General features: G+C 59.2%; 1 protein-coding gene across 2 annotated transcripts; it reads right to left on the reverse strand.

Moving 5' to 3' along the window:
- Window positions 1-1,796: 1,796 nt before the first annotated feature.
- LOC101398609 (uncharacterized) lies at window positions 1,797-8,196 on the reverse strand. Of its 2 annotated transcripts, none has more exons than XM_004432943.3 (7): window positions 7,943-8,196; window positions 6,253-6,336; window positions 5,428-5,516; window positions 4,795-4,980; window positions 3,964-4,101; window positions 3,534-3,726; window positions 1,797-2,983 (listed from the first exon to the last, which is right to left on the reverse strand). In XM_004432943.3, exons 1-7 carry the CDS (start codon window positions 8,142-8,144, stop codon window positions 2,700-2,702), a joined length of 1,176 nt encoding a protein of 391 aa, XP_004433000.1. In that variant the 5' UTR covers window positions 8,145-8,196; the 3' UTR covers window positions 1,797-2,699. The 2 variants fall into 2 exon arrangements, with proteins under 2 accessions (XP_004433000.1, XP_087297834.1); XM_087441708.1 differs by having other exon boundaries at window positions 2,715-2,996.
- Between the last annotated feature and the right edge of the window lie 6,932 nt (window positions 8,197-15,128).

The following is a 15,128-nucleotide window of genomic DNA, read 5'->3' on the forward strand; positions in this document are numbered from 1 at the left end:
TCCCCTTGGCCCCACAGTGGCCTGTCCCACGGTTTGCTGGGGACAGGGAGTGCGAGAATTTCATCCTGGGCCTCTCTGACTGCACATGGGCTCTGGCTCTGGGGACAGGACAGTGGAAAAGACACACGGGGTGGCCGCTGGGATCCCAGGACTCCCTGAGGGAGGGCATGGGGGGAGAGGTGTGGCATCTGCCTCTTCCCTTCTTCTAGAACAGACCTGCCTGCCTCCAGGCTACATGCCAGTGGGGGGTGTGACTCAGCTAGGACGTGCCTCGCTCTCTGATTGGCCAGCCTCCACAGTGAGTGTTTCACAGTGCACTGGGTGGTCAGGCTGTGTGGCCAAGGTTATAAGGCAGATATGTGCCACCTGGGGGAGAGACCAGTGCATGATTCGAGGTCACTGAAAACAGACAACACACAGACCAGGCTCACATGGTATAGTGTTTACTTGCAGCAAGAGGAGAGCAGGAGAGTGCACCAGATCCAGCCCTTTGCAGTCTGTCTGTCCCCACGGCCTGTGGATCCACTCCACAGCCAATGCCGGCAGTGTGGCTGCTCCCCCCCCACTTCGTGCTGCAGTGGAAGGACCCCCCCCCATGGGGTCCGAAATACAGAAAGCTGGAGGTGTGCCTGAGGACCACTGACTGGTGTGCGTAAGCAGAACAAGGAGCAGCAGTGACTCTGAAGCAGACCAGCTATTCCCTCACTAGGCGATGTCCCTACAGCTGCAGACCGTGTCCTCACAATCACCGTCCCTGACTTGCGGTGCCTCCATGGGCCTCTGGTCCTTGAGGACAAGGGACATGTCCTGACTAGGGTGGCCCTGCCTCCAGCAGGCCATGTTCTTCCTCCCGCTCTGGCCCCATCAAAGCCCTTCCTTCAGTGATGGTCCCCCTCCACCCTGTCCTCCTCCCCCCGCCCCCACCCCCCGCTCTGGCCCCTCCTCCCTCAGGCACATTTGTCTGCACCATCCTGCGGGCTGGCTCTGGCTACTATCCTCTGATGCCACCTGTGCCCCCACCCAGGACAGGGACCTCTGTGAGGACAGGGACCTCTTGTGAGCTCAGGGCCTACTCCCAGCCAGCACCCACGAATGGAAGAGCCAGCCTCCAGAACGGCCCCAGTCATCCTCGTCTTGGGGACTCACCCCTTGTGTAGTCCCTGCCACACTGAATCCAGGCCGACCTGGATGGCAAAGAGAATCCTGTGGAGGTGACGTGTGCTACCAGGTCATACAAGGCATGGCAGCTTCTGCCTCGATCTCTTAGATTGCTCGCCTTAGGGGAAGCCAGCCGTCACACTTCAAAGATGCCCACACGGATAAGAACAGAGACCCCCTGCCAACAGCCGGCACCAACATGCCGTGTGAGCGAGCCTCCTTGGAAGAGGATTATTCAGGTGATGCCGCCCTAGCTGAGGTCTTGACTGCAACTTCATGAGAAGCTCCAAGCCAGAATTGCTCGGCTAAGCCACTCCCTAATTCCTAACACACAGAAGCTACGAGAAATAATTACAGCTTTTTGCTGTTTCAAGGCACTACGTTTTGGGGTAACTCGTCGAATAGCAATGGGTAACTCGTGCAGTACATACTTGCTGGCACTTGCCCAGACAGGGCCGTGCAGGGACAGAGCGACAGAGGTTCTGAGTTGCTGGCTTGCTTTTGATTCTCTGAGTTGTTATCTCCCCCTCTAGCACAGGAGAGCAGTTCTGGGGCCTTGGGGAGCCCCAGATGCTGCATCCCCCAAGCATAGGTCTAGATTCTTCTAAGGGTGGGAGGGAAAGAAGGAGAGTCCTCTGCTTCGGGGCCCCTTGGTCTGCCACAGGGCGCTCCTCTCCTCCCAGTGCACACATGCACTGCCCTCAAGATTTCCACCCTGGGGCCCTCCCCCGCATCTGCGCCTCTAGCCCAGGCCCTCTCCTGAGCTCCAAACCCGTGTTTCTGGCAGCTTCCTAACTGCACCTGAGCTCTAAAACTTCACACTTCGTACACTGAAATCACCACTCAACCCTCGCAGAGCCTCGTCCTGGGATTCCTGTTAGGGGCTTTCAAAGCACTGATGTGACGGCACAGCTGCCCTATTAAAATACACACACGGTTGAGATACATACCTGCATATATCTCCAGAACAAAATATACTAAAACATTAATAGTTATGATTCTTGGGTGATTTTTAAAAATATACCTTGTCCAGGTCTTCTAGTTGACATCGGCAGGAGGGTTGGTCTTAACCCGAGTCTGCCGAGATTACCCCAGGAGTTGCTAAAAATGAGATCCAGTCCCACATTCTCTAAAATTAAGACATAGTATTTTATAAACAGAAAATTTTATTGTTTGAAAAGGTAATCTGTATTAGATGACTGCAACAGAGCCCCTGAGCTCTCACTGGCTCAGGGCATTCCTCTCTGTCTGTGGGGCAGAGGGCCTGCCCTGGCTGCCTCCCAGGCTGTGGGGAGGGGGCTGGGATGGGGTCCCGCCTGTCGCTGCCTGCTTGGGCACCCCGTCTGGACACAGAGGGCACTCAGGGCTGGCTGGAGGAACACAGTGGCAGCTTCATCCCGAGCGTCATGGGAGGTAAAGGGGTCCGAGGAGACGAGCCGATGACGGGGGCTCTGTTGACTGCTTGTCCTCCTGCCCACTCCCTGGGGACCCTCCACTCCCTGCCCGAGCCCAGCTGGGCACAGGATCCGGGCACCCTGTCCTCAGGGCCCCAGCTGCCTCAGCACGAACCCCCACTTCCTCAGCGCCAGCTCAGTGTCCTGTGCCGAGACGTCACGGTGCCACACAGCGCGCACCGACCGCTCTGTCCAGGGGAAGAGCAGCACTCGCACTGCGCGGCCAGTCTGGGCCACCTCATCGGCACTCACGGCCTGCAGGCGCCGGCACAGCTCCTCGGGCGGCGGCCCGTCCACCCTCACCATCACCATGTTCGTCTCCACGGCCGTGAGATCCACGGAGCAGAGGGGCGACGCCAGTTCCTGGAGCCCTGGGCCCAGGTCCTGTGGTGAGTGGAGCCCAACCTTGGGATCCCACTACCGCCCCCACCACCCAGCCCTGTCACCCAAGGAAAGGTGAGGGCAGCCCAACCATCGCGGGAGGAAAAGAGGGACCCTCAGTCCTGACATGGCCTTTGGAGTCACCAGACTTGGCTCTGCTGCTTTTTAGCTGTGTGACCTTAGACAAATCATTTAACATCTCTGGGCCTTGGTTTCCTCATCTGTAAAGTGGGGACATGATGCGGTTATTATGAGGACTCAATTAATGGATGTAAAGACCCAAGTTAGAGGCTACACTCTGCTGGATCCTGTAGGGAATAAGAATTCAGTGCTCACTGGTCTGGGCACCGTGCCGGGTGCAGCCTGGTCAAGCACTGCTGATTCCCTGGATCCCCCTGCAGCGGCTCAGCAGCTAACTTTCACCCTGCTAGAGTCGAAGGATGCATACCTGCTGGGGATTTGGGCCCCGCTGCAGGGGACCCCCAAGGCACTTGCCTGGGACCAAAGGGAAGGGAGGGTGGGAGGCTGTGGTCCAGGCACCTTTAGCGAATCTCTGGGCGTTCCGGTGGTCCCTCAGCAGCACCTCCTCGGCGTCAGCCAGTCCCACCAGGGCAGCTGCTGCTAGCACCCCCGCCTGGCGCATCCCCCCGCCCAGGGCTTTCCGGAGGCGCCAGGCTTCTTCGATGAAGTCCTTGGGCCCCCCAACCAGGGCCCCCACGGGTGCGCCCAGGCCCTGGGAGGAAGAGAGGAGAGAATCCTGTTCCTCTGCCCCCTGGGTGGGCGTCTCTGTCCTTGGGGCCGGGGGAGGGGGCGCGAAGGGGATGGGAAAGGGCGGACAAGGTGGTCCCATCTGGGGAAGGGTTAATGGGATCAGCGGCTGCCAGCACAGGAGCCCAGGAACCCAACTCAGCCGCCTGCTGCAGGCAACCCCACCCTCCTGTGTCTGGGGGGCGGCCCAGCGACTTCCCACCTTGGAGACACAGAGAGACACAGAGTCACAGTGCTCCACGATGTGCGCCGGGGGCACGTGCAGAGCCACCGAGGCGTTCATCAGCCGGGCCCCGTCCAGGTGGACCCGTACTCCGTAGCTCCGGGCCAGGAGGCGCACCTGGGGGCAAGGTGCAGGCAGAGGTCAGAGGGAGGGGAGGAGGGAGGATGGGTCTCCAGAAGGCCACTGGGCTTGGCTCCTCAAGGAAGCACGAGGGGTCTGGAGTCAGGAGAGCCGGGTTGGTGACCAGCTTGGCCATGTGGGACTGGAGCAGTCACTTCTGCTGCCTGGGCCTGGGTGTCATCCTCTGCGAAAGGCGGTCGATGGAAGGTGTTTTATTTCATGTGTATGGTGTGCTCACCGTGGGCCAAATGCTTACCGTGGTCCAAGCGATAAATGCCTCATCTTAGCTAAGTCTGACCACCGCTCCATGAGGGAGACGCTCTCAGTGCCATGCCCCAGGCAGGAACAGGTCTAGAGAGCTTGTCACTGCCCAGGTTGTCACGCCAGTGAGCCAGAGCTCAGCCCTCGCACACTGGTGGTAACGACCAGACGCAGGCTAGTGCTGCTCTGGGACTCGGCTCCCTGGGGGTCTTGCTCTTTTGGGGGAAGTTTGGGCACTGGGGTCCCTAAACTGGGGCACTCATTCCCTTTGCATCTACGGCCTAGGACGACACACACATCCCTCACAGCAGTTCTGGCCACTCATGGGCACCCACAGCGCATACCGGAGGAGATTAAATCCCAGGAGAGCTCAGGGGAGACAGGAAGCCAGCAGCTGGTGGTGGGGGGCACAGTGGCGGGCCAGCCTACCTGGCGTAGGTAGTTGATGGGGAGGACCCGGCCCCCCGAGCTGCTGTGGGTATTCTCCAGGCAAATGAGCTCACAGACTGGGTGGTAGGGGCTCCCAAGGCCCCGCGTGACCATCCTCTCCAGCTCAGCCAGGTCCAGGGTGCCATGGGGCAGGTCTGGGAGGGGGTGGGAGTGCACCCCTGCGATCTGCAGGTGTTGGGGGGGATGAAGGATCAGGTCCAGGAGTCCAGCAGCACCTCCTACCTCTGTCCTTTCTGCTCCTCCCAGCTCTGGGCCTTGAAGCCTTCCCCTTGCGCTGTGGACTTGGGCACAGACATCCCAGGTAAGGAGCGGAAGGAACACAGGCTGTGTGTGCTCTAGAGAGGTTGCTGTCCCTCTGCCTTGGTGCCCTGAGTGCCCACTAGGGGGCAGCAGGGCACCGAGCATGGCCACTGTCCCAACGGCTGACCTGAGCCGTGGCTGCCCCCGTGTGGTCAATCTGGGAACGTCTCTCCTTCCCGCCTTTCTGGAGAGGCCACCATCCCAGCCATTTCTCCCCTCTGCCCGTCCAGACGCCCTGCCTGGGAAGCAGGTTCCCACCAGAAGTGCTGAGCACCCTGCGCTGGCCCCAGGTGAGGGGAGCTGGGTCCTTACCTGAGCCACCCCGCCCTGCTCATAGACATGGAGGTGGCACTCCTGCCCGAGGAGGAGCTGGGAGCCCCGGCGCCGGCAGTGACACATCACTGAGATAGATGGGGTAGGGGGCACTGTTGGCACCAAGTCCCATGGGGCCCATCTGCCCCCACCCAGCTCGGCCAGGCTGAGCCCCAGGTCCACAGCCAGCTCCCAAGTGCCTATGGCAATTAGGAAACAGCGCCCCTTCAAGACACCTTACTGCCACGTGCTGGAAAACCATCCCACTAACTACACAAGTCTAGGACAACAACTCTGAAGCACTGGGCCCTGCACAGCCTGCACCCCTGTGCCCTGCGGCCCACCTGCAGAGCATCTCCTGCACAGAGAAGCCAGCCATGATGCTGCCCATGGAGGACAAGCAGCCCAGGGCACAGGCATCAGCTGGAGTGGCAAGAGACAGGGCACACTGGGAAACCAGAGAGCTTAATAAAGGGACAATTCATAAAGGTGTGGCAGCATATAGGGAAGTCACGAAGGTCAGTGCAGGACCCCCAGGCCAGAAGGGGCGAGAGGAGGTTGTGGTTACAGGAACCTGGAGATGGGGTGGTGTGGAGAAAGCTGCCTGTCTAGCCCAGGGAGACCTCTGAAGGAGGGAGCTGGTGGAGGGGCACGGACATGCTGACTTCACTCTCCTCCCCTCCCTCATCTCTTGCCAGGGGCCCCCCTGGCTGAGATCAACAGACATCCAGAAGGCTTGGGATCCCACTGATGTTGTCACAGCCCCCTGGCACAAAGGAGAGTAGCATGGACCTGGAAGGCTAACGGAAGCCACCCCACACTCACCAGAGATGAGGTTGGCCATGGTGTTGGTGGGCACAAACAAGGTCTGCTCCACCCCCAGCAGCTCCGCAGCCTTTTCCTGCAGCTCTGAGGAGAGGGAAGGGATGGGGGGCAGGTGCTCCATCAACAGTGGCACTCACTCAGAGCTACTTTTCCAAGTGCTCTCCTTGCATTACAACCACGAGCCTGTGTCCAGATGAGGGCACTTCACCCGAGGCTGTGGTGACTGGCCAGGGGGACTGGAGTCCTGGTCTGCCAGCTGCAGTCTGTGGTCTTGGTGACCGCATATCCCAGTCCAGAGGTCCCTCAGTCAACCCTCTGTGCCCCGCCTCCTCCTGGGCCATGGTCTCCCCCCACATGGAAACTCTGTGGTTTGAACCCCCCTGTCCCACCCAGACCTCACACCTGTCTCACTTCCTTTCCCATCAGCCCCTTGCAGGTGGGGCCCTGCGGTTTTTCTGCTGACTTCCTCTCCCAGAATGGAAGGACAGGAGCCCTCAGAAGGGGAGACTCTGGGGGGCCTGAGGGGAATGGGGCTTCTGGCTCCTGCTTTAAATCCCGCTGAGGCTCCCCTGTGCCTGCAGCATCAAGTCTGAAGCCTTTAGCATGACATTCAAGGCCGGCAAGAGCAGGCCTCTGCCTCCCCCTCCAGGGATGGGGTGCCCCCCTACACCCCAAACTCCAACCACATTCCCTATCCATATCCTGAACACCTTTCTCACCACTGTGCTTATTTCTGCAGTTCCCCACCTGGTAAGCCAGCACTCCCTTCCCTGCCCAGGGGTTCCACTCACCCTTTAAGAGGCTCCTCTGCAAAGTCCCCCTTCCCATGTGAGTCCCATGCCTCCCCACCCCCTCAGTTCCCAAGGCACTCTCCTAGGACTCCTGTCAACCCCAGCACCTCCCCCACCCTGACAGTGGTGACTGTTTTTTCAGCAGACTGCCTGCTGAGCAGTGGGCTCAGCATCTTTGAAGTTCCAGGCAACAGTGGGTGTCTGCTGGATGTATGACCAGCCCCAGTCACCACCTGACCCCACAGACAGGCCCTCGGGACTCAAGTGGCAACCCTGTGGCTTGTCCTGGCACAGCTGAGGATTGTCCACACCCCAGCAGTGGTTCACAGTGGTGGCAACTCTCAACTCAGGGTGGAGTGTCAGTCACTGTGTCTTAAAACACTCCCTGGGTTATCAGAACCCACTCCTGGGGAGGTGCAGCCTGTGGAGAACTCTGTCTTCTAGATGCGTTTTCTGTTTGTCTTCATGCAGGAAGGCGGTGGGTGCAGGACAACAGCTATAGGTTTTAGAGGGAAGAGACCTGGGTTCAAATCCTGTTTTGCCATTCACTAGGTATGGAACCTTGAGCGCCTCGCTCAGCATCTCAGAGCCCTCCTCTGCAAGATGGGATAACATCCATCTCATCCGGCAGTTGGGCAACACTTTAATGTGCACACGAATCACTTGGTGATCCTGTTAACATGCAGATTCTGGCTCAGCAGGTAAGTGTGGGACCCGAGAATCTGCATATCTAACAGGCTCTCTGGTGATGGGCCAGATTGAGCAGCAAGGATGCAGAGCGCAGCGCTTAGCCTGCCACTGAGCCGCCATCCCTACGCCCCGGGCCGCCTCTCCCGCCAGCACCACGGACAGCACTCTGGGGTCGCTGCGACGACCCCCGGCCCGCACGCCGGGCTCACCGCGGACGGTGGGGTCCTCGCCGTAGTCGTCGTCCCCCACGACCGCCTCGGCCATGGCGCGCCTCATGGCCGGCCCGGGCTTGGTCACCGTGTCGCTGCGCAGGTCCACCACGTGCGCCGGGACCCCCGCCCAGCTCCCAGACCCCCGCGCCCAGAGGGCCCCGTGCCACTGGGCCGCGGTCCGGGCAAGTCTGCGGAGCATGGCGGGGGCAGCGCCCAGCCACCTGCCACGACCCTCCCCGGTGACGGCGACGGGGAGCCGCGGTGTCGGGGCGGCGGGACTTCCTGGACCTCGTCTGCGGCTGACCCGGACAGGCGGGATTTCCCCGGGAACGCTGGGAGTTGTAGTTCGGGCTTCGTCGCGTCAGCCCCGGGAGAATCCGGGCGGGAGGGCCCCGCGGCATGCTGGGAGTTGTAGTTCGGCAGGGTGTGGGAGAGGGAGGGTTCTGCTTACTGAAGAAGAAAGCAAGGCCGGGCAAGGTTTTGTAGAGCAGACGCTCATGTGGCTCTTACCATATGCCAGGCACTGTACAAATGCTAAGGCAGTAAAGACAAGTACTATTATCATCCTCGTGGGGAAACTGAGACGTACAAAAGCTAACGGACTGCCTAAGGTCACTTGGCGGGGAAGTGGCCAGGCCCAGAGTCCGGCTCTGAACCTCTGTGTTGCATTCCCACTGAAAAGTAGCTTCCCATCACTTACGTTTTTCAATACGGATCTGTTGAGTACCTGCTCTGTGCCAGGCAGAGGGACACAAAGACGGTGCAGCCGGTGCGAGCGTCTGATGTCACGGAGCATGATGGGAGGCAGAATTAGAGGCGTGCGTAGAAAGCCCCCTCCTCCATCCCCCCTGCCCTTGAGGGGTGGGCTGTCTCCACCAAGAGGTGGTGTGGGTAGTGGTGAAGGGCACCTGCTGACTCAAGCCCCCGCTTACCGGTGTGCAGCTTTGGACAAGCCGTGAAGTCTCCCTAGCCGAAAAACGGGCTGTTTTTAGGATTCGATGACTTTGCGTGTTTTGTGCTGATGTTGGTGCCTGGCTGGTGGTTAGAGCGTGGAGGGGCCGGCCCCGTGGCTTAGCGGTTAAGTGCGCACACTCCGCTACTGGCAGCCCTGGTTCGGGTCCGGGCGCGCACTGAGGCCCCGCTTGTCCAGCCATGCTGAGGCCATGTCCCACATACAGCAACTAGAAGGATGTGCAACTATGACACACAGCTATCTACGGGGGCTTTGGGGAAGAAAAGGAGGAGGATTGGCAATAGATGTTAGCTCAGAGCCGGTCTTCCTCAGCAAAAAGAGGAGGATTGGCGTGGATGTTAGCTCAGGGCTGATCTTCCTCACCAAAAAAAAAAAAAAAAAAAAAGAGTGTGTGAGAGTGTTTGCTCACTTACTGCTGCTGCTATTATCATCGTTTCTGGTTATAGCCCGGGGCCTGGGGCCTGGTGCTGCTGCATGAGATGCACCCTGACTCGGCTGGACTGGGCCTCCTACAGGCTGCAAGGACAGCCTGCCCTCGGAGCTCAGGTCCTCAGGGTGGGGACAGGATGCTGCCCGGGAGAGGAGCAGCACCAGGGAGAATGTCGACGCTGGGAGAAGCTGCAGTGAGCCTGGTCAAGGCATCAGGGCTGGCTTCCTGGAGGAAGCAGTGATTGGGCTGAGCTTTGAAGGCAGAGCAGGGCGTTAATCAGACAAAGGCAGAGGGGAGAGTGCTCCAGGCAGAGGGAACAGCATGGGTAGAGGCTGGGTCAGGAGGCAGCTGGAGCGTTTGAGGCCCTGAAAGAAGGCTGGCCTGGCTGGAGACGTGAGCAGGGTGGAGATGGAGCCCACAGCCACGTCCGGGTTGGGCCGCCTCCCTGGAGCTCTCCACCGCTCCCCCCGGGCCTGGTGGGGCCATCTTGAAAGAGCGGAAATCGCAAGTTCCTGTAGGGTCTGTGGCCCCAAGGACCCTCATCTAAAGGAAAGACTCACAGTGCCCTCTCCAACCTCAGGGCCCCTCTGGCCCTGACCCGCAATCTTCACCGAATTCCAGGCCCTTCGAAAACAAGCCCCTTATCTCAGTGTCTGGCTCCAGCCCTTCTGCTGGGAAGTGGGGGGTGGGGAGCAGAGGCCTCTGTGGGAAGGAAGGGAGGGGTTGGAGCAGCGATGGTGGCTCTCAGGGAAGTGGGGAGAAAGGGGCAAACAGCTGGACCCCCAGGCACCTCCCAGCCATGGCAGAACCACAGGATGGCCTTCTGTTTGCAGGTTCTTCCAAGTCTTCCCAACCACAGCCTTCCTGTTAATCCTCACAGCCACCTCGGGGGAGGGAGACTGGGCAGAGCGTTTGGGGCAACCCAAGAACGCCACCAAGGCGACACAGCTGGTCACTAAACGGGCCTTTCTCTTTCCACAGCAGAACTGTCTCCCCAGAGACCTGGCCCCTTCCTAGGGGAAGGTGGGGCCCAACAGAGGTTGCTTCTGCCAGGTGGCTGCTTGTCACCTCCTACCCAGTCCCAGGGCACCTGGGCCAGCCCCACCTCGACACAGTGGTAGCTTGTCCCAGAGTGGAGGGAGCAGGAAAGGTGGGCTATCATGGGAGAAGTGTGGGGGCCCTCACTGGGGCAATGAAGTATGTTTCTGAGGCCTTGTCATGGGGGGGACCCTCTAGCCAAGGCTTGGTCTCAGGGGGTTGTCTAGGTGTATATGTGTGTGTGAATGTGTTTCTGTGTATATGTGTGTGTACATGTGTATAAGTATTGTTTACATGTGCACACATGTGTATACATGCACACACAAATATGTGGCTTGTAGGTGTGTACACGTGTGTATGGGTATGTGTGTTTGTGTGGGGTGGGTATGTGGGTGGGTGTGCCCATTTGTGTGTGTGCCCATGTATATATATATGTGTATATGTGTGTGCAGGTGCATATGTGTGTCCCTGGCTGCGTCTGAGATCTGAGGGACAGTTCACAGCCCCCAGGCCCAGGTGAGAAACCAGAAGCCCCTTGTCCAGCCCCCTCACCAGCGGCCATCCCTGGAGGGCATGGGGTCGTCTCCTGCCTCCGTGCAGACCTGCCCCATCCCCCAGGTCAGCTTCCTCCTTCTCCCCCAGCTTCTCCCCTCCTGCGCCCCTGCCCCCTGGCCTTATCCTTTCAGCCGCCTCCCTCACACCATACCTCAGCCTGATTGCAACATTTCTGTTCCCCGAATGCGCTGGCCTCTCTCTCGCCCCCAGGTTTTTACACCTACTCTTCTTTCGACCTGTGTCTCTGGTTACCACCTTCTCAGTCTTCAGGTCTCAGCTGAGATGCTCCTTCTTCCGGGAAGCCCCCCTGACCCCAGGGGAGGGAGGTGGCCCTCCTTCTGGGGTGCCAGTAGCATCTCTTCTCACTCCCGCCAGTTATGGGCAGGGGTCAGGACACTCTTGGCCATTGGAGTGTCCAGTGTGCACAGCTCACTACTGACTCACAGTTCTCGGTAATTCCAGCTGAATGACTGACAAAGGGGGAATGCTTGATTCAACTTCTCCCGACCCTGGGACCCGTGGGCAGCATGGACACTGTCGAGTGAGGCAGGGAGCTTTGTCAGGAGCTCTGACTTTGGAGGACCCTGGGTCCTTGTGCAGGAGGAGGCCAGAAATGGATGAGGAACGGATGCTGGTCCTGCCTCGGTCTTTCCATGGGGGAAGGTCTGGGGGTCCCCAAGATAGCCCCTTCCCTGGCCTTCTTGAGATATCTGTTTGCTGCTCCCCAGAGCAGTGGGAGGACACTGGACAGACTTGCAGGGAGAGCGAGATATGAGTCCTGGGGTGGCTGCCTCTATGGCACCCCCAGGCTCCCTGGCACCCCTCCAGGTGCAGGCTCTGGGGTGTGGGCGCACACTCACACACGCACGAGCCGAGTTCAGCGTGCATATTCCTGTAATGCTGGGCTGCTGGCAGGAAGTGAGCAGCGGGGAGGCTGCTGCTGGGAACCCAGGGCTGGCCCCGCTGAGATAAAGGGAGGCAGCAGATTGGAGCTGGAGATAGCAGCCCCGGGTCCTGGTAAACAGGTTGGGGGAAATGTCATTCCCATCCCATCCTCTTGGCTCCGAGCCTGCAGGATCTATAGGGCGCTGGCCTGGGTCCAGGCCCAACAGCCTGGGAGTTATGGGAGAGCTGTTTGCACCATCATCTCCCCAGACTGGGGGGGTTGCAAAGGACAGAGCACTGGGCCTGGGGGCCCTGGCCAGGCACACACTTGGCCCCTGTGGGGGCCACCCTATGTCAAGGCCACATGTGCTGTTGGGAGGGAGGGATGGGGATAGAAAGACAGCTTCTCCATGCCCCTGCACCTCCCCAACACGGGAAGGAAATGAGACAGCACATCAGTGGGTCGCCTTCAGAGCTGTCTTGGGAACTCCAAACGAGGAGACCAGGAGAGGTTGGGGGCACTGAGGGGGAGAAGGGGCTGCACCCCACAGCTCAGCAGGCAGAGTCTGCAGACAGCCCACGGTGGGCCTGAGGTTATGGCAGCTGGGAGACCCTAAGCTGTCCAGGCCAAGGGAAAACCACAGAACTTTCATCTGCGCTCCATCAGCTCCGGGATCGTGATTGCTGGGGTGGGGCTGGGTGGGAGTCCGCGTGGCCGGATCCCCAGGGCCTGGCATGGTGGGCGGTCAGATACACTTGTGTTTTCAAAAAAGTTGTAAAATATCACACAACATAATACAGAAAAGCGCATGACATATATTTGTACACTTTTACAAATAAATACAAATGTAAAATGAACTCCCATATCCTTGCCACTCAGATCAAGAAATAGAACATGGCCAAGATTCCAGAAGTTTCCTTGCCATTCAGAACCCCTTGCTCTGCCAGAAGTTACTGCTACGGTCTGAATTTATGATCATGACCTGCTTTTCTTTACGGTTTTGCCCCCATGGATGGATCCCTCAGTAATGGCAGAGTGCTGGCGGTTTTTGAACATGATATAAACTGAGTCAGCATGTGCCCTCATATGCCTGGCTCCTTCTGCTCCACATTACGCCTGCAAGATCTATCTGTGATGCAGCTGTAGTTCATTCTTCGCCACGGCCGCGTAGTTTTCCACAGTGTGCTAGACCACAGTTTCTCTCTCCTTCCTACCTGTTTCGGGACCCTGGGCTGTTTTCAGATTTGGTTTACCAACAGTGCTGCTGCGAGCATGAGCGTTGTTTCCTGGGGCGCACGTGCGCACGCTTCTGCAGGGTGGAACTGCTGAGGCAGCCGATGCTTATCTCCAGCTTTACTCAACAAGGCCAGATCGTCTCCCGTGAGGCTGAAATGAGTAACCTCCTACTTTGCCGTGCTGTCACTCTCCCATCGCTTGGTGTGATCGGACTTCGTAACTTCAGCCATTCTGGTGGATGTGTGGCGGTATCTTCTGATTCTAATCTGCTCTTTCCCATAACTAAGGAAGTCGAGCATCTTTTCTTATGTTGCAGCCATCTGGATTCCTCTTCTGTGAGGAGCCTAATTATTTTCTCATTGATTTTCAGAGTTATTTATATATGCCGTATATGAATCCTTGTTAGTTATACCGGTGCAAACAAATTCCCCTTTTCTGTGGGCTGTCTTTTCACTTTTGTGGAATTCTTGATAGTTGACCAGTTCTTCGTGTTGTGTACTTAAATGTACGTTGCCCTCCCCTTTACGATCAGTGTCCTGTGTAAGAGCTCTCTCCTTGCCTTGCGGTCACGGTGTTGGCCTCTAACTTGTCTTCTCCAGTTTGAAGTCTTGACCTCCCACGAAGTTTACACAGCCTGATGGATCGTTCCTCATTGCCACTCACTCACCTGGCTGCAGACGTGTGGAGACTGCAGCTCGGAGAAAAGCCGCCCTCTGATGCCCAGGCCGCGTTCCCTCCACCCAGGGCCTCCCTGTGCTCTTTGGGCCGGGTGGCTGTGCGCCCAGATGGCCGTTGTGCCCTGGTCCAGGCCAGCGGGGCAGGCTGCCGGGGTCAGGGTGAGAATCAGTGTCCTGGCTTGAGGAGGGAGCAGTTGGGGTGGGGCTGGGAAGGTCTTGGTCAGAAGAGAAAGGGAGGAGGGGGAGATCAGCGCCACTGTGGCTTCAGGAATAAAAGGCAGCCTTGGGCAGGTTTTAGCCCCTGAACCTCAGAGTGCCTGGTGCATCCTGGGCATTGCCCACCCGTGCCACTCTCTTGGGCCCCTCCCTCAGCCCAGCACTGCCCCTCCATCCCTAACCGCCCCCTCCCTGTGGGAGTGGGAGGCCTCTGCTGCCTCCCAGGGTCCCTCCCAGCCTGTGTGAGGCTGAGGTTCAGCCTCTTGGGATTGGAGGTGTTGGGTCAGAGTCTCACCTCTTCCACAGAGGCACCCACACCAGGGAGCTCTGCATCTTAAGGGCTTCTCAGGAGCCTCGGGGGGCCTGAGGAGCAGAAAAGTCTAGTGTGAAGACCTGGCAGCCTGGTGGACAGAGCAGCTGGAATCCTGGGAAATCCGCTGGGACAGTAGCCCCAGGGCTCCCTCTGTTCTGCTGAGAAGCAGCCAGCCTTCCAGGAATCGGCTTTGGGGTGGGGGCAGGGAGGATTGCAGGGGGAGCCAAACAAGCCCAGGGCCGGGTCCCCATTTCAAGGGTCTCCCTAGGGGGTGGGGCTGGGTGTACATGGGCAGTAGCCCCAGTGGGGACTGGGCCCAAGGGACCTCATGTAGAGCTTTGGAGCCCCCCTACATTTCAGGCCCTGCCAGCTGGGCCCAGGGGACCCTCTGGACCCCCCACCTTCCCAGGCCCCCAGCTCTGCCTGCAGCCGGAGCACACTGTGCACCTTCTGCCCACCTGCCCCTCCCGAGGCCCCCAGTCTGCATGCCCCAACGGGGCTCCCGGCAGCAGAGGCAAGTGTCCGGGGTCTGGCGTTATTTACTGCTGCAGCTTCCTCCTCCTTCCAGTAACTTGTCCTCCAACTCCAGGCGGCTTCTGATCAGGCAGCAGACCTCTAATCTCTCGAATCTCGTTCGTTTACCGGCATCGGCCTCTCGCTTCCTGTTACCCAGCCTGGGCCGAGGCGCGGGGTCAGCTCTGTGCCGGCCGGGTCCTTGCCTGTTCCCAGGGCCTCTGCCCCGGCCCCTCGGCCCAGCAGGCGGGGAGGACAGACGGGTTACACAGCGGGCGTGGGCACGGCAGCCCGTCTGCGGCTGGCTCCAGTTCCACAGATGCTGACCGCGTGCCAGGCGCAGAGG

Source organism: Ceratotherium simum, chromosome 16 (genome assembly GCF_057802395.1).
Source record: "Ceratotherium simum simum isolate JZ-2026a chromosome 16, ASM5780239v1, whole genome shotgun sequence".
Lineage (NCBI taxonomy): Eukaryota > Metazoa > Chordata > Mammalia > Perissodactyla > Rhinocerotidae > Ceratotherium > Ceratotherium simum.

Bases quoted from the DNA above. Each gene is read 5' to 3' on its own strand.
- LOC101398609 (XM_004432943.3), bottom strand. From the start codon at position 8,144: ATGCTCCGCAGACTTGCCCGGACCGCGGCCCAGTGGCACGGGGCCCTC. The intron at 5,517-6,252 runs GTGAGTGTGGGG...CATCTATCTCAG, and splicing joins CATGGCCAACCTCATCTCTG to TGATGTGTCACTGCCGGCGC. The intron at 2,984-3,533 runs GTGCCTGGACCA...ACCTGGGCCCAG, and splicing joins CGCCCAGAGATTCGCTAAAG to GGCTCCAGGAACTGGCGTCG.